The 27,123-nt window shown below is 42.5% G+C and overlaps 1 protein-coding gene across 3 annotated transcripts; it reads right to left on the bottom strand.

Annotated features, from left to right (window-relative positions):
* Positions 1–2,004: 2,004 nt before the first annotated feature.
* Positions 2,005–26,910, bottom strand: fes (FES proto-oncogene, tyrosine kinase). Of its 3 annotated transcripts, none has more exons than XM_034075484.2 (18): positions 26,457–26,880; positions 25,188–25,361; positions 21,856–21,952; positions 21,540–21,723; positions 20,527–20,664; positions 20,312–20,431; positions 20,024–20,146; positions 18,130–18,325; positions 15,744–15,824; positions 14,687–14,896; positions 13,910–14,032; positions 13,497–13,550; positions 7,029–7,147; positions 6,627–6,721; positions 6,324–6,447; positions 4,046–4,203; positions 3,789–3,911; positions 2,005–3,687 (listed from the first exon to the last, which is right to left on the bottom strand). In XM_034075484.2, the coding sequence occupies exons 1-18, from the start codon at positions 26,679–26,681 to the stop codon at positions 3,533–3,535; spliced, it is 2,499 nt and encodes an 832-aa protein (XP_033931375.1). In that variant the 5' UTR covers positions 26,682–26,880; the 3' UTR covers positions 2,005–3,532. The 3 variants fall into 3 exon arrangements, with proteins under 3 accessions (XP_033931375.1, XP_033931384.1, XP_033931391.1); XM_034075493.1 differs by having other exon boundaries at positions 2,005–3,675; positions 26,457–26,875; XM_034075500.1 differs by lacking the exons at positions 2,005–3,687; positions 3,789–3,911; positions 4,046–4,203; ... (2 more) ...; positions 7,029–7,147; positions 13,497–13,550 and having other exon boundaries at positions 13,949–14,035; positions 26,457–26,910.
* Between the last annotated feature and the right edge of the window lie 213 nt (positions 26,911–27,123).

Here is a 27,123-nt window from a genome sequence, read left to right as displayed (position 1 = left end):
CACATTGTGAGCTAATTTCAACATTAGTCAATATTATTTGTATATTTGTGAACGTAGTGGATTGAATAAGCTGACACAAACAGGACATCAGAGACACTTTCTTTGACACTTGATAGGTAAGTTGCATCACAGTCTGTTAAAATCACTGATCTACTTCGAAAATATCATCAATATTAACCGATAACATATCAACACATACCCAATATCAACCTAACATTTAAATCAATGCAATGAAAATGCAAAGTTGTCTCAATGGCTTTCCTAATCGGCCCGATAATTGTTAGAAATCTCAAACTAGAGCAGCTTAATGTTTGTTTGTTTGTTTGTTTGTTTGTTGGGGTAACTTTCAACTACCTTGGAAGGAAATAAAGACACAAGCTTTAACATCAGGTGACAACCAAAAGCTACAGAACATGCTCGACCAGTAAGCATGTCTAAGCATTACAAAATGGTTGAGAACTCAGGTGGAGAAGCCACAATAATGAATAACACATGACACTCGTTCAGAGTGATGAGTGAAACTGTCAGAGTGAGAGGAGCCACACCCGCCTCGCTGCAGCTGGACAAGACTTAGACTGCACATTTTCCACTTTGGAAATGTCTTATCACTGAAATATGAAAAGGATTCACCACACCAATTATACTAATCCATTAGAAATAAGGATTATATGACGGAAAGCTCGCTTCAACAATTGAAAATAATCATTCTGCACAACTCAGGCACTCAGGTCACTGAACAACAGCAACGCCTGTATCAGTGTTTGCATGGAGATGAGTATCAAATCAATGCAACCTCTATATGACATGGCACACCCACACCACCATCATAATGAAACATGTCAGTGTCACTGAACAATGTGGCTTGCCTTGTCTCAACAAAGCCTGAGACTCAGGATTAAGAGGAGGTGCATCATTTTAATGGTTATCTCTTGAAGTTTTCCCTAAACAATTTTCCTGATTTTATCTCACATTTCTTGTTCAGCAATGATAAGCTACATTAATAGTAGACAGAGCTGTTGTAGAAAGGGCTGTTTATCCACCAACCACCAGGAAAAAGAAGGTCTACAATAGTATCAATCTGGCAACACAAATGAGTCCCTGAAAGCCATGTTAGCTTAACGGAAGAGGAATTTTTAGACGGGTACAAAGTCATTATTTTATAGTTGTTATTAATTGTCCATCAGAATTAACATTATTGCACGTTTAAACACATGTGCTGGACCATTCTGACATTTGAAACCAATAAATAGTCACTTTCGTAAAAGTAAAAAGCATTGCTTTTTCATTGCACTTTCATACAGTAAGCCCGCATGACATAACCTCTGGCAGGTGTATGAACTAGTTAAGTCTTTTGTTTTCTGGATATTCATAGAAAACGAATAATTAAAGACAATAGAACAGACACTTGTAACTACATTAAAGAGTAAGCAAAATACTGATGTTTAGATTATGAATATGTAATAATGATAGTGAGTTTACAACATATAATCCTGTATGTTGGTCGAGAACCTAAAACCAACAAAACAACCAACCAGTCTGAATTTAAAATATAGTAAATATGCGGCCATCATTTTAAGATTGATCTGTTCTGAAGTCTATTTACAAAATACTTTTGGAAACACAGACTTAATTGGTCAAAGGTCCACAATGTAAAGGACGTAGTGTGAAACCAGCCTCAGGTTAATTTATCATTTGTCTTATTTACTTTCAGCTTTTTGAACCTGCTGCACTTTGAACTGATGTCATTGTCAACTTGCCTACAGTTAATGGTCCAAAGTTCATTCATTGCCTTTGTCCTTATAATGCACAATAAAATGCATGTCTCTTGTCTATTAACATGGTAAGCATGTACATTGAGCTTTTCAGTATGACAGGCAGCATGTTTTCTGTTGAACATTACCATGTAAAGATATCAAACACTAATGTTCAACCTGTAGCGTTTAGCTTGTTAGCTCCCTAACTTTTGGGATGAAATGCAAAAAATAAATCTTTAGCAAGCTGAGGTTATATTTTGTCCAAATCTCAAAATACACGCAACATTTATTTATTTAACACACAGATCAATGTCAGCAGACTCCAGCAGCCTTTGTGTTTTCTGTGCAAGAAATATGTGGGTAGGAATCAAACAAAGAGCTTTGTTTGTTTAAAGACTATCTGAAAACACACACCCTGGACTGCTGGGGATAGATTCACAAGATGCACTTTCAGTTGTTTTAAAACACATGGAGAGATATTTGTGTCTGCATTTGAAAATGATTTCAAGTTTACAGCCTAGTTTCAGATTGCTAATCTACAGCATCAGGTGTAATTGTTTCTTCAGCAATCATTATAAATTCAGTGCTGGGATACAATGACTAAAGAGCAACCAGTCAACTGGGATGGTAAAGTCAACATTTTTAGAATTGGTAATATTCCTCGCACTCACACTGGAAGGCTGAGAACAGGTTGCCTTTCAAAGAATATGAGTCAAATTAGTTTGCATGAGCGAGTCATACATTTTCTTTGTCAGTAAAGAATTCTTCCTTTGGTAAATCTTATTGTCACACTTTCTCTATCAGAGGTCAGGGGTTAAAAAATAAAATGTGTGATACAATCTATTGCTTTTTTCACATAACGAAGGGAAAATACAAAATACCAGAACTGCTTTGTAAGGTTACCAGGGGGGACATCATGAAGTAGATATTATACCTTTGCTACTAAACACTGATTTGTGCCTGGCAAGTCTCAGGGAAGGTTTTATACATTGTATTGCCAAAAGCAGAAATGTAATGATGTAATTGTCGTTTTAAATGTATTTAATTGAGTGTGTCTGTCAATATCCTGCCACAGTGACTGGAGCACATTCATCATTGTTTTTCTTGTTGTGTCGTTTTGTAATGTCTGGATTTTTTTCTCTTTCTTCTGGTTGTAGTTGTTTAACTGTATTTTGCTGGTGCTTGCTTGCTAGCTTGTTAGTTGGCTCATTGGAATAGTCAGACTTTGTAAGATACACACTTTTGCTGTTCGGTCAGATTTTCGGTTGAAAGTACATTTACAAAGAAAACACAAACGCATACAAAGAAACATCCTTTGCAAAAGTAGTCAAAAGTACAGCATATGTTTGTGTAGTGATGGCTGATCACATGGGTGTAGATCGCACGGGTGTTTGGTTTCGACAGTAAAGGTAATAACATACCACAGTATGTTGTGTTTATACAGCAGCACATATTTTTGCAGATGGGTTGAAGACAACCTATTGTTCTTAGAAGAAGAAAGAATGAAACACAGACCCACAGGCAGGAAGGGAAGAAACAACAGTGCTGCCATCATCTGGTTCACAGGTGATTAACAAGTCCTCTAAACTTCATTTAGAAGTTTATTTCTTGAACAAAAGTTTATTAATAGTTTTGTTTATTTTGTTACCTTGCATTATCTATGAAATTGAGACTGGAAAAAAAAATGTGGGTAGGAAAATAAGATGCACAATAACAGAACAAATCAAACAGACAAAAGAATAATAAAGTACAGAATATGTTCTATTAACAGGCTTGTATTACATAATTTTGTTATATATGGCACCGAGCTCAGCCCGAAGTTTCTTGAAAGAAGATCTATTTCCGGGATCGTACTGCCAGCAGCTGGTCATAATCCTTGAGATTTCCACGGGGCAGTTGTGTGGAGCAGGCATCCGGTATCCTGAAACACATCCTGATGGTCAAAACATGTGGAATTGAGAAAATGCATCACAAAAAGCAGGAATCTGAAAACAAACACTTTTACAGTGGATTTTTTGCATGGCGAGTCTTCACCTTTCTCCACCTCGTCTCGTGTTTGTTGGTTGCTCATGCTCGTGTAGGGCGTCATTCCCAGGGAGAAGACCTCCCACAGTAAGACCCCAAAGCTCCACACATCACTCTCTGTGGTATAACGACCTGAACACACCAGCAGGGGGCAGCATCAGCAAAGGCTCAGGCGCATATCTGTTAGTTTTCAATTGACTGCTGGCAGACAGAACCAGGAGTAGTGTGCTGGTTGTGATTGCAGGGCAGAAACAGTTGTGTTGTACCGTAGTTCAGTGCCTCAGGAGCCGTCCATTTGACAGGGATCTGTCTGAGGCCGCCCTCTGCAGAATAGACACCGTCGTCTTGCTGACGGGACATCCCAAAGTCGCTGATCTTCACCACGTTGTGCTCTGCAACCAGACAGTTTCTTGCAGCCAGGTCCCTTAAAAGAAGACAGTGGGAAAAGTATGTCAGTGATGAATATAGGGGCTGATAAAACATTGAATAAAAAGAGACACAAAAGCATCATGCCCTGTATGAAAAAAGACATGGCGAGGGAACTGAGGGACTATAAGAAATGAGAGAACATGTCTCCAGTGTAGCATGTGAGGCAGATTGACATGCAGCGTTACAGGCTGAGCAGCAGCAGCTCTGATCTGTCCCTGCCGGGCAAATGTCACTGTGCTCCTGTAATGAGTCTGGTGTCACAACCTCATGTTTTCTGCAGAGCACTGACAGCCTGGATATATACCTCCCCAAACGAATAACTCATACACAACTGATCCACTAAAACACCCTGGTTGCAACATTTCACGTATTTCTCTTTTGATTAGAATTTATTTTTTATGTTAAAGGGTTATGTTTAATGTATGATCCTTAAATGAGTTTCAGCCTCATTGTGAGATATATAGTCTTCAGAGGTTGTGTGAGCCTGATTTTCCTCTTAGCCTGTACAAAATGTTCAAATGGAACCAATCAGAGAATGCGCTTCCTCCCTGTCTCTTTTACAGCTGGTATAAAATCGCATTAGTGTACGTTAATAGATAAGAGACTCTGAACGGTTTGATAAGTTCACTGTCTCTCCTTTTAAACTACCAACAGTATAGAGTTTAAGACAGACAGCTTTTGTTATGGACCTGTGAAATATTTATCTTTAATAATTAAAAAGATTTTGCCTATTTCATTATGTTTGCGTTTGACCATGTTTTATTGTATTTTAAAGTGCTTCGTTTTTTTTGGCACATTTCATTTGCTCAAAAGTGTTTTTAATTATTTTTTGTAAAATCTCTTTAAGGTCAACTTTATGAAAATATAGTCAAGGCTCTTTACTGTGGATTTTATATTATACTTTGGTGCTTATTTGTATCTGTTTTATTATTATTTTCAAAACCCATGAAAAATACCGAACTGTAGTTTTCTGAACGAGCTTTTAAATGTTTTTTTGGGGCAGTTCCAGTTCTTGAGGACACTTATCTCTTTTTTCTTTTGAGTTTGGTTTCAATGCACTTATTGTAGGTTGCCAAATGAACGTAATGGGCTGCTGAATAAATGGCATTGCTATATTTTTTTAAATAAACGAAAAAACGTTGTAGGTCAGCCAGCAGATCATGGTTCCAGCTTCTTCGAAGACAAAACAGCTTTTAGTTATTTAAAAATACTTTTTGTCTCTAAGTTTCAATAACAGTTTGACGGTTACATCAACATATGTGGAAGTGCTGCGGGGAAAGTGCAGTTTGGTTAACAGTTGGATTATGTTAATGTGAGGGAAGTGACTTATGTTCTGTATTATGCACTGTAAAGGATTTCAGATCCATCTGCCTGCAGCTTGTTCCTGTGTAAAATGAACATGTTTCAATATGTAATATATTTTCATTGAAACCATTACTTCTCACTGCTCTGTGGTGCTTGTGTGTGGTGTCCTTAGATCCACCATACTGTACAACTAAGAGATGAAGTTCACTGTCCTCCGATAAAAGCATAATTATTGGTGTAAGTTTGTTTATTTATTTAGTTATGTATATCCTTGTTTATTACATTTTGTAAATCTGTAAATATAGTGGTGTAGGGATGATTTATTTTTGTAAGAAAGGTAAGCATTGGCCTGGTTCCCTTGACACAAAACCAAAGGGATTTTTAAATTGGATTTTTGATTATTGCAGAAAATAGGCTGTTGGGCAAACACACATGTAGTTATTCACAGGTTTCGTTCAGCAAATAGTCTTTACAAATGAACAGAACATTTATGATTTTTTTAAGTGCAATTGCCAGCAGTAAAGTGTTAGACTATACATTCACTATAGTATGGTATCATGAAGTAACGGACACTAAGCTAAAGGCTTTAGTTGGGAATGATAAAGTTTACTAGACTCTAACAAGCTTTCTAAAGGTCAGCAAACAAATTCGTTTCCTTAGCTTGGTTGCTTATGGGCAGACATGGGACCAAGTCATTTCACACAAGTTACAAGTATTCCTAGCGCAGTCAAAATGTGCACCATTTTTATCTCAAAATCCTGTTTGGGATTAAGTGAATAGATCCTTATACAAAACGTGTTTGTAACCAACCTGTGAATACACTTCTTGCTCTCCAGGAACTCCATACCAGATGCAACATTTTCTGTCATTTTGACCAAAATCTTCGGCTTCAGACTGTGACTCCCATGCCGTAATACGGAAAGAAAGTCACCACCTAATGAAATGTGTACACACACACACACACACACACACACACACACACACACACACACACACACACACACACACACACACACACACACACACACACACACACACACATGATATGTCATGATGGAGGGGCACAGATTTAAATTGTTGGTTATATACACTGAGATACACGGTTATATTTACCTTGAATGAGCTCCATGATGATGTAGATGGGCTGCTGCTGAGTGCAAACTCCTATCAGCTTCACAATGTTAGGATGGTCATACTGCTTCAGGATCCTAGAGAGCACAGGAGAGGTTGTTTGTGTGTGTGTGTGTGTGTGTGTGTGTGTGTGTGTGTGTGTGTGTGTGTGTGTGTGTGTGTGTGTGTGTGTGTGTGTGTGTGTGTGTGTGTGTGTGTGTGTGTGTGTGTGTGTGTGTGTGTGTGTGTGTGTGTGTGTGTGTGTGTGTGTGTGTGTGTGTGTGTGTGTGTGTGTGTGTGTGTGTGTGTGTGTGTGTGTGTGTGTGTGTGTGTGTGTGTGTGTGTGTGTGTGTGTGTGTGTGTGTGTGTGTGTGTGTGTGTGTGTGTGTGTGTGTGTGTACTGACCTGGCTTCCATCAGGAACTTACTCTTGTGCTCCGGGGCCAGGTTCTCTTTGCAGGATTTCACGGCTACAGGAGTATTATTGGAGCGTAAACAGCCACTGTACACTTCTCCAAAGTTACCCTGTGTGGCACGAACATCAGCATGATTTGTTACCGCTTTTATAATTCTCTTTTCCATCTGATCAATTCTCCTTGATGAACTGTTACCATATGTAGACAATTTGCTGACAATTTGAGAGGAAATGAGAGACGAATGTGCAATTCAATTCTTCTACTTTAACTACTTTTAAGTGTTCAATCTATGGAAACTATGTACAATTGGTAGGTTCATTTGAATGAATGGTTAAAATAAATGGTTATTGGGTGCTGTAACTGTTCCTCCTGCCCATGCTGGCTGTGAAGAGAGCTCTTAACGCTATTTCAATGTGAGTGATGAGGTACTAAAATTAAAGTCCAATTTCTATGAAAAAATGACTGCCAAAGTTCAGCAGCAGCTTATATGAAATCATACACAGCAGTCTGATTTACATCGAGCAAGTGGATATCTTCCATAGTTACAAAAATCCCTCTTTTGTATTGGCGAATACAGTGTTCTCATTCATAACACTCCGTTCGATGTTTCACTATGGGATGCGCCTCATCGCGGAGCAAACAGAAGCATCAATCTCATTACGCCAATCCTGATTGGCTGGTGATCTTGACGTCAGCGTCAGGGAAATCACCCCCTATAAGTAGCTTGCGCCACAACGCATGCGTCATTCAAACACCTCTTCTCGCTTCAGAGCACATCTCTATAGTAGCCGGACAAGCTTAACGGTCCACAGACTGAACCCAAATATCCATTTGTCACACCAGTCAGTATTCTCCGGGAATAAAAGACCCACACCGTCCTTTTCTCCGGATTAAGGACAGGGTGGTAACATATTTTTTCTCCCATCTTACCTGTTGAGAGCGGGCCCTCTCCACGCCACGAGGCGAACAAGATGGATGCCTCTCTCCCTCACACCAGAGGAGTCAGGGACTCGGTGGCTCGACTCTGCGGCTGCGGGTTGAAGATCTCGGGCGCAGACACACACCAGGTCTGCTCGTCCTGCCTCGGGCTGGAACACGCCCGGGCAGACCGGGACCCGGTGACGGCAAGACACGCGGGAACGGGACCCCACGCTTTACCGAGCTGGGGCTCCCGGGTTAGACCTCACCATGGTCTCACCCGCGGAGGATGTCCTCGAGCTGGACTACGAGGAGGACGAAGAGGACGCCTTGGCGTTCCTCCTGTCCGAGTCGGATGAACAGGAAGAGGATACCTTCATGTCATCGGCTCAGGCTGCAAAGCCTGGAGCGAGGGCTGCTCTCCCGGGCGATAGCACACCAGCTTAGCCCTGTCTGAGCATGGACCTGCAGGCCGTGTGTAAACGCGCTGCGGCTAGACTCGACATCCCGTGGCCTGAAATGGCCAAGGAGACCTCCAGGTCCCGCTACGAAGGGAAACATTTTCCCCAAGCAGCGCGGACGAAGAGGCAACTCCTTCCGGTCTTCCCGGAGATGTTGCATGAGGTGTCGGTCTCGTGGAGACCGAGGAGGGGCCCGTCACCAAGCAGGAACCCCACGCTGCCAGCAAAGTCGGACCGATTTCAGTCGACAATGACTGAACGGTCCTACAAAGCTGCAGCGTTGTCCGCCAGGGCCCTGAATGTGTCCTCGCTGCTAACCGCTTACCAAGCGGAGCTCTGCGAGGACCTGTCGGGTAACCCGGGGGCAGCCACTCTAGACGAGATGGCAGCGGTCACGGCATTTGTCTCCGTGTCCAACACTGCGCCGTCCAGGCCACGGGCAAGGCAATGGGGATCATGGTGGTGCAGGAAAGAGCGATATGGCTCAACCTCACCAACCTCCCAGACCGGGAAAAGGGGGATGTGCTGGATATGCCCATCGTTCCCGAGGGAATTTTCGGCTCCGCTCTCGCCTCTATGCAAAGGAGGTGCGAGTCGAAAAAGAAGGAGGACGAGGCACTCCAGCCCTCTGCCTCCCTCGAAGGGTCCAGCCGCTGCCTTCGCAGCAGCAGTCCTTCGCCCAAGCTGCCTCGAACCCTGCTCGGTTTAAAGCACCGAAGACGCAGAGGTCGTAGCCCGCCCGAGTCCCCAGCCCAGGCTGGAGACAAGGGCGAGCTGGCCTAGAAAATCTCCGGTTCCGGCTGCAGCTCAGGCGCAGCCAACCCAGAATTTCGGCCAGCAGTCGAGGAAGAAGAAGCGAGCGGCGTGACAGCCCCTCCTTCTCCCCTCTGTGACAGAGCTGGAAGTCCACGGTTCCCCAGCTCTAGATGTGTTCCCATCGCCTCGAGAGATGCCTCAACACCATCCTCAAGTCCGCACAAACACATGTCACACATTGGTTGATTTTTCTGTCATAAAACATTTCCCGCTGACGCATCCAGGCTTCAGACCATGGGCGCAGCTCAAAAAAAAAATGAAAAGAAAAACAATAAAACCAATAAACAGCCCGTCAACTGTACCCCTTCTGAGAGCAGCTACGGCATCTCTCAAAAGGCAGATTACAGGCGGGTCTGTGAAGGCACCACCGTCATGCGCAGTGCCGGCTGGGGCTTTAAGGGCACCACCGTCACGCGCATGCGCAGTGCCGGCTGGGGCTTTAAGGGCACCACCGTCATGCGCATGCGCAGTGTCGGTGGGGATTGTCGAAAAGGGGCACCACTGTGTTCAGACACTAGAGGGCCCCATAACACAACAAATAGAGACTCAGAGGGGAAGAGATGTGACATCTCCACTGGCTCTAAGGAGCATGCAGTGGAAGATGCTCACATCATCTGCTTGGGTTTTCAAGACAGTATCCCAGTACATGACCATTGCATGTATGTGTAATGTGTATTTGTGAAGCGCTTTGAGCATCTGGAAAAGCGCTATAATAAATATAAGGAATTATTATTAATTAGTAACACGGGGCTACAGACTCCAATTCGCTTCTCGGGCATTCTGCATTCGCAGGCCCGAGGAGAGTCAGCCCACATTCTGGAGAGAGAGATTCTCTCACTCCTAGAAAAGAGGGCTATATCTATTGTACCTGCCGAGGAGAGTCAGGGCGGCTTCTATTCCAAGTACTTCCTCGTTCCCAAACGGGGAGGGAACGGAATTCGGCCAATACTTCATTTGAGGGCTCTGAACAAATATCTAAAAAGATATAAGTTCAGAATGCTCACTCACACATCTCTGCTGCAGCTCGTGCGACAAAACGACTGGTTTACATCAGTCGACCTGAAAGATGCGTATTTTCACATCCCAGTATATTACCTGTTAGGGAAATTATTGACCTAGACTCCTAGGTTGGTACAGGACCAACCCTGACGTTTGTTTATCTCCTTTAAGGACATAGGCTGCTTCAGCCATAATGTTATTGTTCCCATTCTGTGACCGGTCAACACTAGGTCACAGATGGTCTTTGTTGTGGGTGCACTGGGACACTTCCTTCTTTGTTGTGTGGACTCCAGGGTATGACATATTCAAGGCCATAAGTGGCGGACGCAAGTAACTCAGTGTGCCCAACTGTCTAAAGCTATCTTATCAAAACATGTTGATTACTCTCTGTGAAACCAGTTAAATGGGCTAGCAAGAGAGAGGCGCTCCAGAATTGATGTGGCAACCACCCGTGCAGTCAGACCGTGACTGCTGTGACTTGTGATGTGAATTCTCCGGCCGTAACTCCAAATAAACCTCCAGTGTTTGACATCGAAGCTCCTGCTCTACCCTGTCTCCTTCCTGAGTCGGTTTCTCCCACTGCATTGCTACACAGAAACTTCCCTTACATTACCCACACAGGAAATATCTGAGATTCGCATTTCAGGGGATCTGTTATGAATACAGAGTACTCCCCTTCGGTCTGTCTCTCAGTCCAAGGGTGTTTGTACGATGTACGGAAGCCGCGATAGCCCCGTTAAGACAACAGGGTATTCGCCTGGCGACCTACCTGGACGACTGGCTGCTTCTCGCACAGTCGGAGCAGGAGGCTGTTACGCAGACAAATGTCCTCGTAAAGCACCTGCTCAACCTGGGTTTCATAATAAACACAGAGAAGAGCATGTTGTGCCCCGCGCAGACTATACTCTTCCTGGGTTTACGCCTGAACTCGGTGCCCTTTTCAGCTCGCTTGTCAGCGGAAAGAGTGAAAGCTTTCAGAGCTTGTCTCGCTCTTTTCCAGCTGCGCAAACATGTTCTCTTCAGAACATGCCTGCGATTGCTGGGGCTCATGGTGTCAGCCATCCTGGTCGTACGACTGGGACGCTTACACATGAGGGAGTTTCAGCACTGGGTGGCCGCCCTAAAACTAAAGAGTGATGGTTACTGTGAAATGCGTAATGGCACTGCGCCACTGGCTGCACCCGACTTTTCTAGTACGAGGTGTGCCTATGGGTGCTGTCCTTTTCACCTTTCTCTGGAGCAGAGACCTCCAGCGGGCGCACATAAATTACCTGGAGCTTTTAGCGGTGTTTCTCACCCTAATACGCTTTCTGCCTTTCCTCAGGGGACATCACGTCCTCGTGAGGACAGACAATACGACCACAATATCGTATATTAACCCCCAAGGGGGTTTGCGTTCTCTCTAGTTACACAAACTGGCGCGCAAACTTATCCTATGGAGCGGTAGACGTCTCCTCTCTCTGAGAGCGACGCACGTACCAGGAGTGATGAACCTCGGGGCAGAGCTACTGTCCAGAGGTGCACCACTTTATGCAGACTGGACTCTACATCCAAGGATTGTGAGCCAGCTGTGGGTGCGTTACGGCAGAGCCGTGGTGGATCTGTTCGCATCGAAAGACAACGCTCGTGTCAGCTGTTCTTTTCGATGCGTGATCTAAATGCACCGTTAGGCGTGGATGCACTCGCGCACGATTGCCCCCGGGCCTTCTGTACGCGTTCCCACCCCTGGCTCTGATACCCCCAACTCTGGCCAGAGTGAGAGAGCAACGCCACACACTTATTCTGATAGCTCCGCACTGGCCTGCTATGTACTGGCTAGCGGAGATATATCAGCTGCTGTGCAGGCAGCCATGGCAGCTCCCACTACGCAGGGACATACTGTCCCAAGCGGGGGGGGGCGATCTTTCACCCACACCCAGAGAGCTTGGCTCTATGGGCCTGGCCCGTGAGTGGTACAATCTGAATACAGTGTAACATGAAGCTGACCCTGGCAGCTGCCAAGCGAGCCAGTGGCACTCATGCGCTATCTGTACAGTCTTCATGCACTCGGTTCGCCCCAGGGCAAACAGAGTGTGGTTGAAGCCCAACCCTGCCTTTATCTTAAGGCGGTTGGTTCAGGTACCACATTTGACATTAAGGCATCCTCCCCGCCACTGTATTCCTCCGGGGAACAGCGGCCGGATTTGCCGTGTCCAGCCCGTGCTTTACGCACGTACAGGGACAGTTTAAGGGTGCTTCGTCATAATGACCAACCCCTTGTGTCCTGGGCTAACCCTTATAAGGGCAAGCCTGTTACTAAGCAACGGCTCTCCCACTGGTTTGTGGAAGCAATTGCTGTGGGGCCCATACGAGTCAGAGTTTGCAGGCACCCTCGGGTCCGCGAGCTCTTTCGACTCAGGGTCTGGCTGCATCCTGAGCTCTGTCCAGGATGTCTCCCATCCAAGACATTGGTGCAGCGGCGAGCTGGTCCTCGCCGCTCACTTTTGTCCGCCTCTTAACAGGCTGGACGTTCTGCTCCCAGTGTGACTCAAGCAGTGCTGGGCACCTGGTTGAGTCAGAGCTCTACCTGTTAAAGTTCTGGTTGGTTTGGTGATTTTCGAGATAAGCTCGTCTGGCAATACGGGAGCTACAATATCCCATAGTGAGACATCGAACGGAGTGTTATGAATGAGAACTATAGGTTACTTACGTAACCCCAGCCCTCAGAGTAACATGAAGTGAGATGTCTCACCAGACGGCCCTCCTTGCTATGGTGAAGCGAGAAGAGGTGTTTGAATGATGCATGCGTCGTGGCGCAAGCTACTTATAGGGGGTGATTTCCCTGACGCTGACGTCAAGATCACCAGCCAATCAGGATTGGCGTAATGAGATTGATGCTTCTGTTTGCTCCGCGATGAGGCGCATCCCATAGTGAGACATCTCACTTCATGTTACTCTGAGACTGGGGTTACGTAGTAACCTATAGTTTCTTGCTTAACATCAACAGAGTGATGTTACAAAAAAAGTGCTGTTTGTACTAAAAAGACAGTGGAGTTAAAAAAATACAAACTTTATTTGACAAATTCACACTGATATTATTGTAGCTTTACTTTCACAAAGACATCTTCATAGGAGAAACCACAACCACAAGTTACTATTTCAAAGTCCATATGGGCATCAATGTACAGAATGTGATCCTGTGCATTAAAAAAAACCATCAAGGAAGAATAGCCTTTGCTTTTTCTCATTTCTACATTGTCTGTCAATAGATTTAGGTTTACCTACCCGTCCGATGAGGGGACCCAAGATAATATCATCATGTTCCAGGACCCACTTGTCCTAAAGGGTTTAAAATGAACAATAAAAGATGCATCATAGAGCTATGGCACCAGCAAGACAGAACATGGAAGACAATTTGAAGGAAACATTATTAGAGATTAGGTTTGAAAGTGTGCTCATCTGTGATGACCATTGAAGCAGTCAGTATGTTAAATGTGTGTGTGTGTGTGTGTGTGTGTGTGTGTGTGTGTGTGTGTGTGTGTGTGTGTGTGTGTGTGTGTGTGTGTGTGTGTGTGTGTGTGTGTGTGTGTGTGTGTGTGTGTGTGTGTGTGTGTGTGTGTGTGTGTGTGTGTGTGTGTGTGTGTGTGTGTGTGTGTGTGTGTGTGTGTGCGTGTGTGTGCGTGTGCATGTGCGTGTACCTTGAGCACAGGTTTCTTCAGCACAGTATCAGACCTCTTGGTGACTTGTTGTCGTGAGGAGAGCAGATGATGGATCAGCAGTGGGATGCTGGGGAAGCTCTCTCCATCCAGACGGTACATATTCTACTGACACAGATAGAAAAGCATTTCCAGTCAACCGATGTGCAAACACACAGGAAGAAGGAATAACTTTACAAAAATAGGCTTTTCAATTGTTTAGATCAGGGGTGTCATACTCAATTTCATGGCGGGCCACATTAGCACAATGGTTGCACTCAAAGGGTCGGTTGTAACTTCAAGACTATATAACTATACATATATAAATATATCATAAATATAAAATAATGTATTATATTATCATTATTGGCTCTGCGTTGGATTATTATCAGTTCTGGTAATAACCCATAAATAACTACGTCTGAAAGTAGAAGTCTAGGGCACATAATTGAAAGCAAATATTCAACAACTACGCCAATTGTAGTGTATATTATATTCGTTTGCAAGTTCTTGCGGGCCAAATAAAATGAGATCGCAAGCCGGATTTGGCCCGCGGGCCCGCGAGTTTGACACCCTTGGTTTAGATCATTTAAATAACTTGTATACATTTTTATTTTTTCATTTTTAGCATCCAGACTTCTGTTTAATTTGCATAAAAAACAACAGTGACCTTTCATGAACTTCTCTTAGAACATACTCTTACTGCAACAGAAATATTCGAGAAAATATGATGTAGTCACACATTTATTGTAAAGTGTCTTTGTAGAACTCTTCACTTACATCTGCGCTCTGGATGAGGAAATGCTTGCAGGACCCTTCCCATTGCACAGAGAGCACATTTCCCTGTTTCTCTTGACTCTTCCTCACCAGGAAGTCTCCGTCACTCTTCAGCAGCTGCTGGACCTCGAGTCGGGGGATCGCTCCATGGTACCAGTCTTGCTGCTCCAGAGGGCGATCCACCTCCTGCAGCGGGGGGGCGGCTGGAGGCACCTGGGGGCAGGAAGACAGACAAGAAGAATCTTTAATGCTGACATGAATAATAAAACAATATTAAGTGATTGAAGGTGGATTTAAGGGAGATTCTGCATAGAATATATGGATATACTTCAAAGAGTCTGTAATACTTTAAAGTTTACCGCCACCACCTTCATACCTCCAGGGAACCGTAGAGTTAGGAGTTAGAAAAGTAGTTCAAACTTAAACAGCCAATAATTTAGACTGGATGTCCTCTGATTATAGACACACAGATTTGCTCAAGATTATCTTTTACAGCATGCATTATGCACACAGTGATTTGTATCTTTCTGACAGATTAAGAACCGAATGACTGACTGTACAAGGCCTTTTCCTGTTGAGAGTTTGTGTGCAGCTGGCTCATAGCTCTAACTGTCAGGAAAGAGAAACGATATAAACTTGCTGCCTGAGAAGTAAACTCAGTTTTAGGTCATGAAGAATATCGGAAGTGACTATGACCGACAAAGCTGACCTCAATAAGTCCAATAAGGCTTTCAGGAAGACGACGCCTCTAAGAAATAACATGTGCCTCAGAGAGCTCAGCAGTGCAGCGGATACACTTTCTCCAAAACATGATGAATGGTTGTGTAGTTGAGCGTTGAGTGTATACAAACAGAGACAGCGAGTTGAAGGCAGCAAAGATGGAGGGTGAGGAAGGGAAGTGCCTTCAACAAGCTTTTTCATGTATTTTAACAAAAAACTGAGAAAATATATTGTTTTTTATACAATGTGAGCCAACAGTCAAACATAACCACTTGTACTCCATCGATCATTGTTGTGAGTGTAATTGTTGTGCTTTGATTGAATTCAATGTTTAACCTACCTCCCACTTGGGTTTAAACAGGCCACTTAGATTGTTTTTTATCCCATCCATGAGGAGTTTGGAAGGAGGTGGGCTGCGGAACTGAAAAAGGAAAGAAAAGACCCAGAGCACATCTTGGTGAATAAATGTTTACAAATATAAATATAACAGAAACAAATTAAGATCAAAAGTACTCCAAATGGGGGTAAATAATAGCATTGGTTAAGATGATGGGCTTGGTTATTAGTCATTGATCTGGAGTGCACAGGGCCGATTGGAACATGAGACTTTTTTCAGGAACACATTTGGTGACTTGATAAAATTAAACGAGGCTAAAACTCTACTCCAACACTAGTATCTCGGTGAAGCTTTGTTTGGCATTGAGCTAAATGCTAATGTCAGCATGCTAACATGCTTAGGGTGTGATAAAAGCTCTTATCACTTTCTGATTACTAGGGATGCTCCGATCGATCGGCCGCCGATCGATATCGGCCGATACTCACTCTCTGCCGATCGGTGCTCTCTAAAAAAAAATGCGAGAGGCGATCGCATGACGCAAAATACATGACACTTTTCTCTGTGCGCGGCAAAACAAGCTCGCCAAAATGGCTTCACCGGTTTGGCAGTATTTTAAAGTGTCCGAAAATGACAATAAAATAGTGGTATGTGTGTGAAGCAGAAATCCTGCAGCTCCACCCGCTGTGACGGACCGGTGAGCGGAGCAAAACACACACTAAGAGTTAGACCTAACACACTTAGCTATTTTATCTACCTCTGGAACAAGCTAAATTAGTTATAAATAATCAACCCAGTCTCATGGCATTTCGTGTTCACCAACACGATTTTTAATCTATTGATTGGTGTTCACCAACACGATTTCCCCCTTTTTTTCGTGTTGCATAGCACGATTTTAAAAGCAATGTATTTCTACTGGTAATGTGTTTCGTGCCTGCAGCACGTCTTTTTCTCCGGTCGGGTCATGGAAGACCGGAAGCTGTGTGGTTCATAAAAACATGTTCTTACTCAATATCAAGCCACAATTATTGCTTTTATTTTAAATCGTATAATTTCGGACTTTTGTTGCCGTCTGTGAGGAAAATTAATGGGGCTCAGAGCCTCAGGATACTGAAATCTGTATTTTTTAAATCTTTTTTTCCTTCTAATTTGTTATTCTTTTCAAAAATAACACACTGTTATTTACTCACCAATAACACTAAATTATCCTTGCTTTTATATTGGTTTAATTCCATAATCTCGGGCTTTTTTGGCGTCCGTCAGGAACTGAATTCTCGCACTGAACAGAACAAAGTGAGTGAGGGACTGCAATATAAGAGGGAAAGAAAGAGAAACTTTAAAACTGTTCAATTGTTATGATGTGTAAAGTCTGATATTGTTCTATAATCGTCTGAAACTGTTAAGTCATGATGTGAAACGGTTAACAAAGACAAAGGGAAACTCAAGCTGCTGCTGCACTTTATTTTATTTATCTAAAATTAAGCACTTTTAAGATGCACATATTTTCAAAAGCTATTTTATTTATTTTCTCAATTTTTTTTTTAAATGCAGCCCGAGAGGAACATTACACATATCCACAGTATTTACTGTATATCTGTATAGTTCAATGTTAATTGACAATAGATATTGTTGTTTATGAATTGTACTTTCTTTATTTGATTGGCAGTCAGTTGTTGATTACATGCAGACGTTGATAAAGCTACAGGTCACTTCAATATATATCGCACTAATTCATGAAGCAAGTTAGACATTTTGATGTTCCGGACCTTTGCATGGGGAGATTTTCTCTAACTGGACCTCGTTGAATTTTAGTTGAATACCCCTGCTCTAAATTGTTATTTCCTCAAACGCCTTATGTATTATCCTTCTTGCACTTAAAAGGTAAATACTAATTCATTTGTTAATCCATATACATACTTACATTGTATTATATTTGATCTTGAATATTAATAACGGTTAATATTACTTATGATTGTAAAACAAATAGTAAGTAAATATCGTGAAAATAATTTCTCTCAGTTTCGTCCCCCCCATTTAAAAAATCTCACCTGCGGCCCTGGCTAATACCTATGCTAACATTGGCTTATTAGTTAGTTGGTAAGTACAGCCTAGGTTGTTGGGGTTGTCATTTGTGTTGTTTTGGTCAACAAAATGTTGGACGATCGACCTGATGGTGGCACTTGTTTAAAGAGAAAGGATGTTTTGGGGAATATGAACCTCTGTACTATTTTTCTTGGTAATCCATCCAAAAGTTGTCGAAACATGTCACTAAAATCACTAATCCACCTGCAGGTGGGGCCAGAGTGAAAGATGATCAACAAAGTAATCCTCTAATTAGATTAGGAGCTAAAAAAAGACAAAAGTTGCTAAGCCTCTGGCAGAGAGAACATACGCTGCTTGAGTTTGAAGAAAGTGAGCTGTTGTCTTGGTCGAGCTTCAGAACAGAGGGAGGATCTTTGGAGCCCAGCTTTTCCAGTTTCTCCTTCAAAAGAAGCCTCTGAACCTCCAGTTTGGCTTTAAAGCCCTGATTCAGAGCAACATGCTGCCGGCACTCCTCCATCGCTTGCCTCTTGCTGAACTGGTAGACCCTGGATGAGGCAGAGAGCAGCATTAGGTCAGGGCAGGTGAATTATATGTGTGGGACATTTTCAGTGGGAGCAACACAAAAGGTTGCACTAGTCAATAAAACAACACGAGTAACGCAACACAACATCAATAAGCAGTCCATGCAAATAGGTTAGCAGATGCTTCATATTGACTAAGGCAGTCAATAAGAAGGCTTCCCTGGCGATGGCTTAGTCAGCAATTGTCTGGATTTTCAGCATGCAAGACCAGTAAACCTTTCAATGACCCAGGAGTCCTGTTAGTGAGGGGAAACGAGAGGGGAGAATAAACCTGATAGCTGCAGTAACAAATATAAAGCTTTCACTAAACAGGAATGGCCAGTTCACGGCTGGATTAACCTATTAGAAGACATCAGGGGGATAATTTGCTGTTGGACCCCCAGTGCCCACCCAAACGTTTTCTGTGCATTATGCATACACAATGTGGCCTCCATTTTTCCATAACAAAAAGAGCACAGCACACACTATACTTATCTGCCACACCATCTCGTACTGTGCTGCAGAAATACTAAGATGTTCAGTAAGTCAGTAGAGGGTAGAGATAACACGGTTTATTAATCGACAGGAAATGATCAACTATTTGGATTGTTGCCTTTTTTCAAACTGCAAAAGCTTTTCATATGTGAAGATTTAATGTTTTTGCTTTATATTTATACTAAACTCACATTAAAAGTAATTATTAATAAAGCTTTCACTGTTTTCTGATATTTTTCTAACATATTGCTTGTATGATCTCAGAGTAAGCAATTATTCCGACCCCAGTTATTTGGCTATAGATTTGAGCTTGTTTTTTACCAAAACATTTGAATTACATTCTTATTTTTGTATTCTGCAAGACTGGATGTGAAAAACTGTAATGAAATTGTGACACTATGCCATTCCCATGCTTTCACTTCTTTATTTTTATTTTAAATGGGACCATAATTTAGGAAATGGACAATATGCTGCTTTAAAGAAGACATCAAACTATAGCGACTGAGAAGACAAGCTTGTCAGGAGATGAGGTGAGAATTAAGGTAATTTCCTCATAGACATCTATAAAGTAGGACTTTTTTGCAAACCCTTGCTGGTGATTAAAGAACATGCACATAAAAGGCACTTTTTTTATTTTGCTTCACTTTTCAGACTGTAGACCTTCCCTAAGTTCACGGGTTCTCAGCTACAAGACGTCCCTCGTTAACATCATATAGCATGTCTCTGTACATTTACAAAATGTTTTTTCAAAATACAAATCAAAGAGCAGCATAACCTTCACCTCCCTCACTAACACCACCACCATATGTGCTCCCAGCTTTTTGCAAACAAACACATTGTATCCAGCCAACCTCCAGGAGCTTGGTAATGACTCCATCACTCCCACAGGACTGTAAACCTCCAACACCTCCAGACAGCTTCATCAACCGCGACAAATTGAGCTCCATAACTCCATCACTGTATAATAATTCATAAGGCACTTTCAGCCCCCTGAGACCACGCTGGTTATAGCTCTGAACTCTCTTCATGGGGGGGAGGGGGGGAGGCAAGCCTCAGTTATTTATCTTCACGGTTATAACAACAGTTTTGTGTTTATAGTCTGAAACCTCCTCTGTGACCCCTGATTACAAAATCATAGCAACATTCGGGGCATACTTGTGGTTATGCTTGGGTCTGTGGTCCGCTCACCTCTGGCCCTTTTTCACACCTTCGTGCTCTGCGTCCAGCTCCAGCTCTAGCTGATCCACCGAGGTCTGCTGCGAGCCCAGAGTCTGAGCCAAGTTCAGCAGCTCCTCTTCTACCGCAGTCAGTCTACGAGATGGAGAATAAATTGTGAAGGGAGGAAGAAATTAATGCAAAACCGTAAGAGGAAATTGGAGGTAAAAATGAACATGAAGGAAGGAGGAAGTGGTTGAGACATTTTAAAAGGAAATTAGAGTTCAGTCATCTGGATGGAATTGCGTCGTTTGTTCTCACTTGTGCTGAACTGTCTCAAGCGTGAGGTCGTTTAGTTCAATCTCTCTGGATTGTAGCTGCTCAGTGTCCTCCAGGAGACTACAGTCAAACTCTGCACACGCAGGAGTCTCCCCTACAGATCTATACAAACACAAACACACATAATCATCACTCTGCATGGCTGGCTTTCACGACCGCAGTGTTGCCATCTGAGGGGAAATTTGGCCTCAGTCTACCTGTTCTGTTGGATGAAGCTCTCGTATTCTCTGTGAGGATCGATGGCTGTAAGAGCAGAAGACATCTCCCGGTGGATCTGCACCACTTCATGATGGAGGAGAGAGGAGATGTCGAAATATTCCTGCAGGATCTCCTTTCTGGTTCAGGGGTCAGGGAGGCCACATGAAAACAGAATCCTTCAAATTCAGTGGTTTTGAGGACAGGTTTTAGACAAATTGATTGAAAGACTACATTACATTTCTGCATTTCACAGATGTACAATATCAAACTTTTCCAAGTTGTTTATTTGCGGGCTGATTCACATCAGTGCCAAGATAATCTGCTTTCAGAGACTTGTCTGAGATAAGCAGTCCATCACAGTAAGTATTTAGATGTTTGAATACTTGTCATATTTGAGTCCTTTTAAGCGGTGTCTGTTTTGCAGACTCTGTGATCAAACAAGCGGAGACATCTGCGGTCTGACAGCTGACTGTCAAACATTTAATGCATGAATAAAAACTCAGATTTCCATTTTTATTTTCATATAAAAGTAGTGTTTTAACGATTTGAGATGTTCTATTTATATCCAGGGTTTCTGAATGAACAAACAGGGAAAATCTGTCAAAACCGTCTCAAATGCAACACTAAACAACATTAACATAATGCTTGAGGAGGAAATACAACTGTTCATTTAATATGGGAAAACATGTACATGTACTGTAGTTAATTAAAAAGGTGCTTTTGAAGTCAGCATTCCTTTCGCTTTTATGTGTGGGAGGCGTTTGGTGCAGTGGGTTGTGCCTTGGTGTTCGGATCAGCGGGTCACAGGTTCAAACCCCACTGCAGTCAGCATGTCGTTGTGTCCCTGAGACACTTCACCCCAAATTGCTCCTGTGGGGATTGCCCACAGTATTGAGTGTGTAAGTCGCTTTGGATAAAAGCGTCTAACAAGTGACATGTGATGTAATGTGTGTGGATGGAAATTTGCCAACAGTAATCACACGCGGTCACTCTGTGGTGTGTGTGATCTTACAGTATGAGCACCATCTCCTGCTGCAGACTCTGCAGCGCAGCGAGCAGGGCCGGCTGGATCTGACTGTAGTGGTGCTGATGGTAAACCTGAGCAGCTCGCACAGACAGCACATAGTCATTGTGCAGCTCGTGGAGTTTCACAGAAGCCTTGACGTAACGCTCTTTAGCCTTGTCTCGCTCTTTATCTGCACGGGGAGAAGACATTATGTATGTCATGTTTGGAAATGGGAATACACGATATATTAAAATAACACATGGCCATCAGTGTGAAACCGATTATGTTGAAAGAACTAAGTTAGGATGTCAGGATTCCCCACCTTTACTGGCCTCCTGGTACTTCTTCTTAGCCTGAGCTGCATCTTTCACCGCCTGCCTGTAGCTGCTCTTCAGCCTCTCCAGCTCTGTCTGAGTCACCTGAAGCAGCACACAGACAAACACACAGAAAATCACTCGGTGCAAGGTAAGGCGTTATTCAGAGGAGCCAGGGTCGGTTCTAGCCAATTTGCTGCACTATGCCAGATTTTAGCTGGTGAAAGTATAAAGATCAATAGATATCCAATAGAATATATTAAGAATAAATGAAAAATCTCTACAAAAGACCAATACACTACAAAATAAGAAACTTATTGACATAGGTAATATACATAAAAAAGGCTTCAAATGTATTTAGTATTGTATGAACATGTTTTAATTGGAGGGTGGACATCACATCCTCTAGGAGGGACAGGGGTATGCCCCCCCGGAAGATTTTAATTTTTAAATGTTAAAGTAAAATGCTTCAATCTGGTGCACTTTGAGCAGAATTACTAGAGACTAGATCTAGAGGGTACAACTTTAAACACCCATATGAAAAAGAATGGTTTACATTTTAATAATCAAATAAGTAGGCTATGTGAACATAACCAATAACCCATAGCCAATAACGAATAAATGTAGGCCTAACGTATTTTATTTTTGTTGTTCATTTATATCTTATTTGACCTTAACATTTATGTATGCATTTTGTTTAAATCTCTCCAGTTTTAAACAATATTTTTGGTTTACTGTGTCCTATAGTATACATTGGAATGATTTCAAACCTGTTTTTATTTATCCTAATAATTATAAAGGTGTGCCTCGGAAATATGTGTTTACATTAATTGTGATCAAAATGTTTGAGAGCCACTGAGATAACTTAGACTAAAGTTAACTATCTAAACACTCAGAGTCCTTTACCTCACAGAGACTCCTCGTCTGACAGGAGAGGACTCTCCCTCCACCTTTGTTGTAGAAACATTTTCGCGCAGCTAGCACCAGGTGCATAACAATCACCGGTGTGGTGCGCCATCTCTCTCTCCCTCGCTCGCTCGAACTCTCGCTCGCACTGCGGCTGTGAGCTGTGGGCGCCTGATAAGCCAACAACATCCCACACTTTCATCACTTACAGCACCCATCGTACAGGGCAAATGAAACGTGTAACCGTTACCGGGGTGAAAAGGGTGTTACCTTTACTTAATTATGAATGTTGTTACATCAAGGCCGAAAATTAGGATGAGCGCAAACAGTCAAAGATGGGTTTGTCCTCTCCCAGAGCTACCAGCGCAGCGCCCCCCAGATCTGGTGCCCTATAGGCAACCGCCTATGTCACCTATGCCAAAAACCGGCCCTGAGAGGAGCTATGTGGTTAAGAGCTGCCTCTAGGTGTGAGCTCTGCCTGACACAGGAAGCGATCAGTGGCCCTGTTGTTTCACTGCAGAGGAGCACAAACATGAGAAAAGACAAGAGGAAGTGATCTGACATTTATTGTGCCAATACTTCAAGACTCCACCTGATAGCATCTGTGACATTGTTGTTCACTATTGTACCACACAGTGAATCACATGAATCCAAGTTCCAATAATAATCAAAGACTGAACAATAAAGTAAGAACTGCCTGTAAAACGGCCGAACCACCAGTACAGATCACTGAACATGAACACATAATTTCCCTGATGTAATTGGGTAATAAAAACAATGTGAAGCAGCCACCAGTTTGAGATTGCATCAAACTGCATCTGCACAAACTGTTTCCAGTCTATTGTACCTCAGTTCATTTGACTGCTATCTATTTTTAATGCTGCTGCCGCAATGGCCATCTGCAAGTCAAGATTATTTACTGGAGGAGAATCAACAACTACATTTTAAAGCAACAACTTCTGCTTTCTCTCTGATGAGAATCATGCCACATACAAAAAACACTTTACCACAAACTGTTGCACACTCATTTAGTACGACTTAATTTTAAACAAAAATACCAGAGCACCCAGAAGGAGAACACGGTAGTGAGAATGATGAAGTTGGCTAATCCCTAAACACAAGCTCTTCTGCTCAACAGCAATGAATGGTTAATTTTAAATATAATATCACTTAAAATGCAAAGTTAATGTCATTTTTGTTTGGATATAACTTTAAGTAGTATCAGTTCATGGACCACATTGAAATAGCAGTGGTGTAAAGTAACTGAGTCCATTTACTCAAGTACTGTACACTTTTTAGATACTTGTACTCCACTTAAGTATTTCCATTTCATGCTACTTTGTACTTCTACTCCACTACAATTTAGAGTTCAATCGTTTACTTTTACTCCTCTACATTTATTTAATACCTTTAGTTACTTTACAGATTTTGATTAATAATGTGAAATATAATCAACAGTTAAATAAGACTTTGGTTACACCAGGAGCAAATCACAAGCTACCCTGCAGTATACAAAGTCATTAAAAATAGCTGCACCTTTACCAGCTTTGATAAACACGTTAATGCATCAATCATTATAATCAGAACATAATATAACATATAACATAAATTATTCTGAAATGGGCCAATCTGCATAATGAGTACTTTTACTTTTGGTACTTTAAGTATTTTTTTATGCTAATACTTTTGTACTTTTACTTGAGTAACATTTTGAATGCATGACTTTTACTTGGAAGAGAGTATTTCTACACGCTACTTTACTCAAATACAAGATCTGAGTACTTTTTCCCCCTCTGGAAAATAGACACTCAAATATGCACAACCACAATCACCCATAAAGAATATTTGCACACTTTCAGTTTTGTATGTGTGTTATTTGTCGGTGCTAAGTTTTTAGAAGTAACATGGGTAAAAGTTGTATACCATAAGGGTGAACGAGTCAGAATCAGTGGTTTCATCACAGTAAAAGAACTGTCTGTCTGTCTAAAGATTGTAACCCTGACTTTTGTCATGATCGCAGGAGTTTGCAAGTAGAAGTGTATTTTGTGTGTGTGTGTGTGTGTGTGTGTGTGTGTGTGTGTGTGTGTGTGTGTGTGTGTGTGTGTGTGTGTGTGTGTGTGTTAATTTTAGGGTGAAGACTTGGTTAGGTTAAGGGTAAGGGTTAGGCATATGTTGGTTATGGTTAAGGTTAGGATAAGTCTCCAGGAAATGCATGTAAGTCAATGTAATGTCCCCTGAAGTGATGTATACATGGTATGTGTGTGTGTGTGTGTGTGTGTGTGTGTGTGTGTGTGTGTGTGTGTGTGTGTGTGTGTGTGTGTGTGTGTGCGTGCGTGCGTGCGTGCGTGCGTGCGTGCGTGCGTGCGTGCGTGCGTGCGTGCGTGCGTGCGTGCGTGCGTGCGTGCGTGCGTGCGTGCGTGCGTGCGTCACACACCTTGCCGAGCTCCTGCCTCAGGAGGTTCCACTGCTCTGCGTAGGTTTTGCGGAGCTGCTGTTTGTCTCTGATGACCAGCGTGAGTTTACTGATGGGACCGTCGAGCAGATCCTCAGAGCGCTTCTTCATCACCTGACTGAGGACGTCCGTCTGACACACCAGCACCCCCCACGACTGAGAGGCAGGGGGCAAAGGTCAGGGAGAAAAACGGGTAATTCAAACAGGAGGACAAAAGAACATGCTTTAACCTCTGTTTGGATTTCTTTCTTAGTGAGTAATACATCTAAAAATACTCATTACATTTAAAGGTCCCATGTCATGCTTTTCCGGTTTGTACCCGTCCACTTGTAGGAGCCGTTTAGGACAGAGAGTGAATCAATACACATACTATACAGAGATGCTGTATGAGAAACTAATGTGATTTTGGAAAATTGCACAATATAAATCTATTTTAGTATACCTCAACAATGAATTTATGATCAGTAGAAATGGCCATGACATGGGACCTTTAAATAAAATGTGATGAAACAAATGTGTGGTTCTTGTCATACATCGAGCCACCAAATGTTTTAATATGTTTTTCACCAATATGTTTTTCGAACTGCAGAAATATAATCTTTTATTTTTATTTTGTTGATCCAACAATATATTGCATGCTCATTCTGCTCCATTCAGATAATAATGTTCTTAAAATATATATTTTTTACCATTCCTCTAACTATTTCTTCCAATCTTTGTAATCTTCGGTGGATATTGTGGGTTCTTAAAAAAACACGTTTTCTTTTGGTTTCCTTCATGGCATAATACTTCCTGTGCATGGTTTCAATTGTAGGCATGATTTATTTGACATACTTCGCAACAATTCAAGTAGGTGTCGGTCAAGTGTGTAGAAACATCTCGAAAAATGTAGCAAGAACAACAACTTTAGTATTTCACCTACAGCTCTAACTACAGCAACAAGACCAACGTTACTGTTTGTAACAGAGTCCATGATGGACTGAAACATCTGACTCATATGAGTGCATCATATGGGTCAGATGTTTCAGTCCATCATCACTTTTTGTTGCACAAATAATTGAATATAATAACATATTTTAAGGATGGAGGAAAACCCCTTTTTCAATGGCCTTCCAAAATAAATGGTTCATATTGGTGTGAGGATTTTTAACCTGACCTTAATTTTGAATATTAAATGAAGTAACTGAGTCACACACCTTGTGTATTATAATTGTTTTTGCATGAATGAAAGGCCACAGACGGATCCCTCACCTTGTTGAGCTGGCTGATGTAGTCCTGTCCCGCTCCGGGCTGAGGCCTCTCCAGTTTCTCTCCCATGGCGGCCATGTGGTGCAGCTGCACTGAAAACTCCCGCTCACTCTTGGCCCGCTGACCCATCCACTTCTTCATGACCTCCATCAGGTGAAGCTCTGAGTCCAGCAGCCGCATGACAGCTGCATGTGCCTGGGGGCAGCGCAGATCCTCCCCAAAGCCCATCTCTGGATGTTTAAACTCTCCTCCCTGCTGAGTGTCTGTCAGTCTGTCCTACAGCAGCTCTGTGTTTGCTGCGGGACAGAAACAGAGAGTGGAGCTGGAGCAGCGGCTATAATGACCTAGAGAAGTTATTTCTCTGTGACTTTAGACCGCTTTCACTTCCTCACAACGAGTACACTGTTCATGAGAGGCAGCACTTCCTCATGTATGTTTGAATGTGGTTATTGTTGCAATGTTTTAATCTTCCTTTACATTTACTGGCGCAATAACTTTCCATTGTTGCACATGTCAAATATCCACATACATTTAGAAACAGAAAGACATTAGCTTAAACACGACACACTGTGGTCACTTGTGTTCATCTCTCTCCACCATGAGTGTTAGAAACAGCATTTTGTGTTACTATATTCTAAAAGTATACGTCACTGTATTTCAGAGGCAATTA

Source organism: Pseudochaenichthys georgianus, chromosome 3, assembly GCF_902827115.2.
Source record: "Pseudochaenichthys georgianus chromosome 3, fPseGeo1.2, whole genome shotgun sequence".
In the NCBI taxonomy this organism is placed as follows: Eukaryota; Metazoa; Chordata; class Actinopteri; order Perciformes; family Channichthyidae; genus Pseudochaenichthys; species Pseudochaenichthys georgianus.
The sequence above is the reverse complement of the archived record's forward strand: the minus strand, read 5'-3'. Positions and strand labels throughout refer to the sequence as shown.

Coding starts and splice junctions, on each gene's coding strand:
- fes (XM_034075484.2), bottom strand. CDS start 26,681: ATGGGCTTTGGGGAGGATCTGCGCTGCCCCCAGGCACATGCAGCTGTC. Junction 15,825..18,129: donor TTTCTTCAAACTCAAGCAGC/GTATGTTCTCTC, acceptor TTCCTTTTTCAG/TTCCGCAGCCCACCTCCTTC. Junction 13,551..13,909: donor TGAAGAAACCTGTGCTCAAG/GTACACGCACAT, acceptor TAAACCCTTTAG/GACAAGTGGGTCCTGGAACA.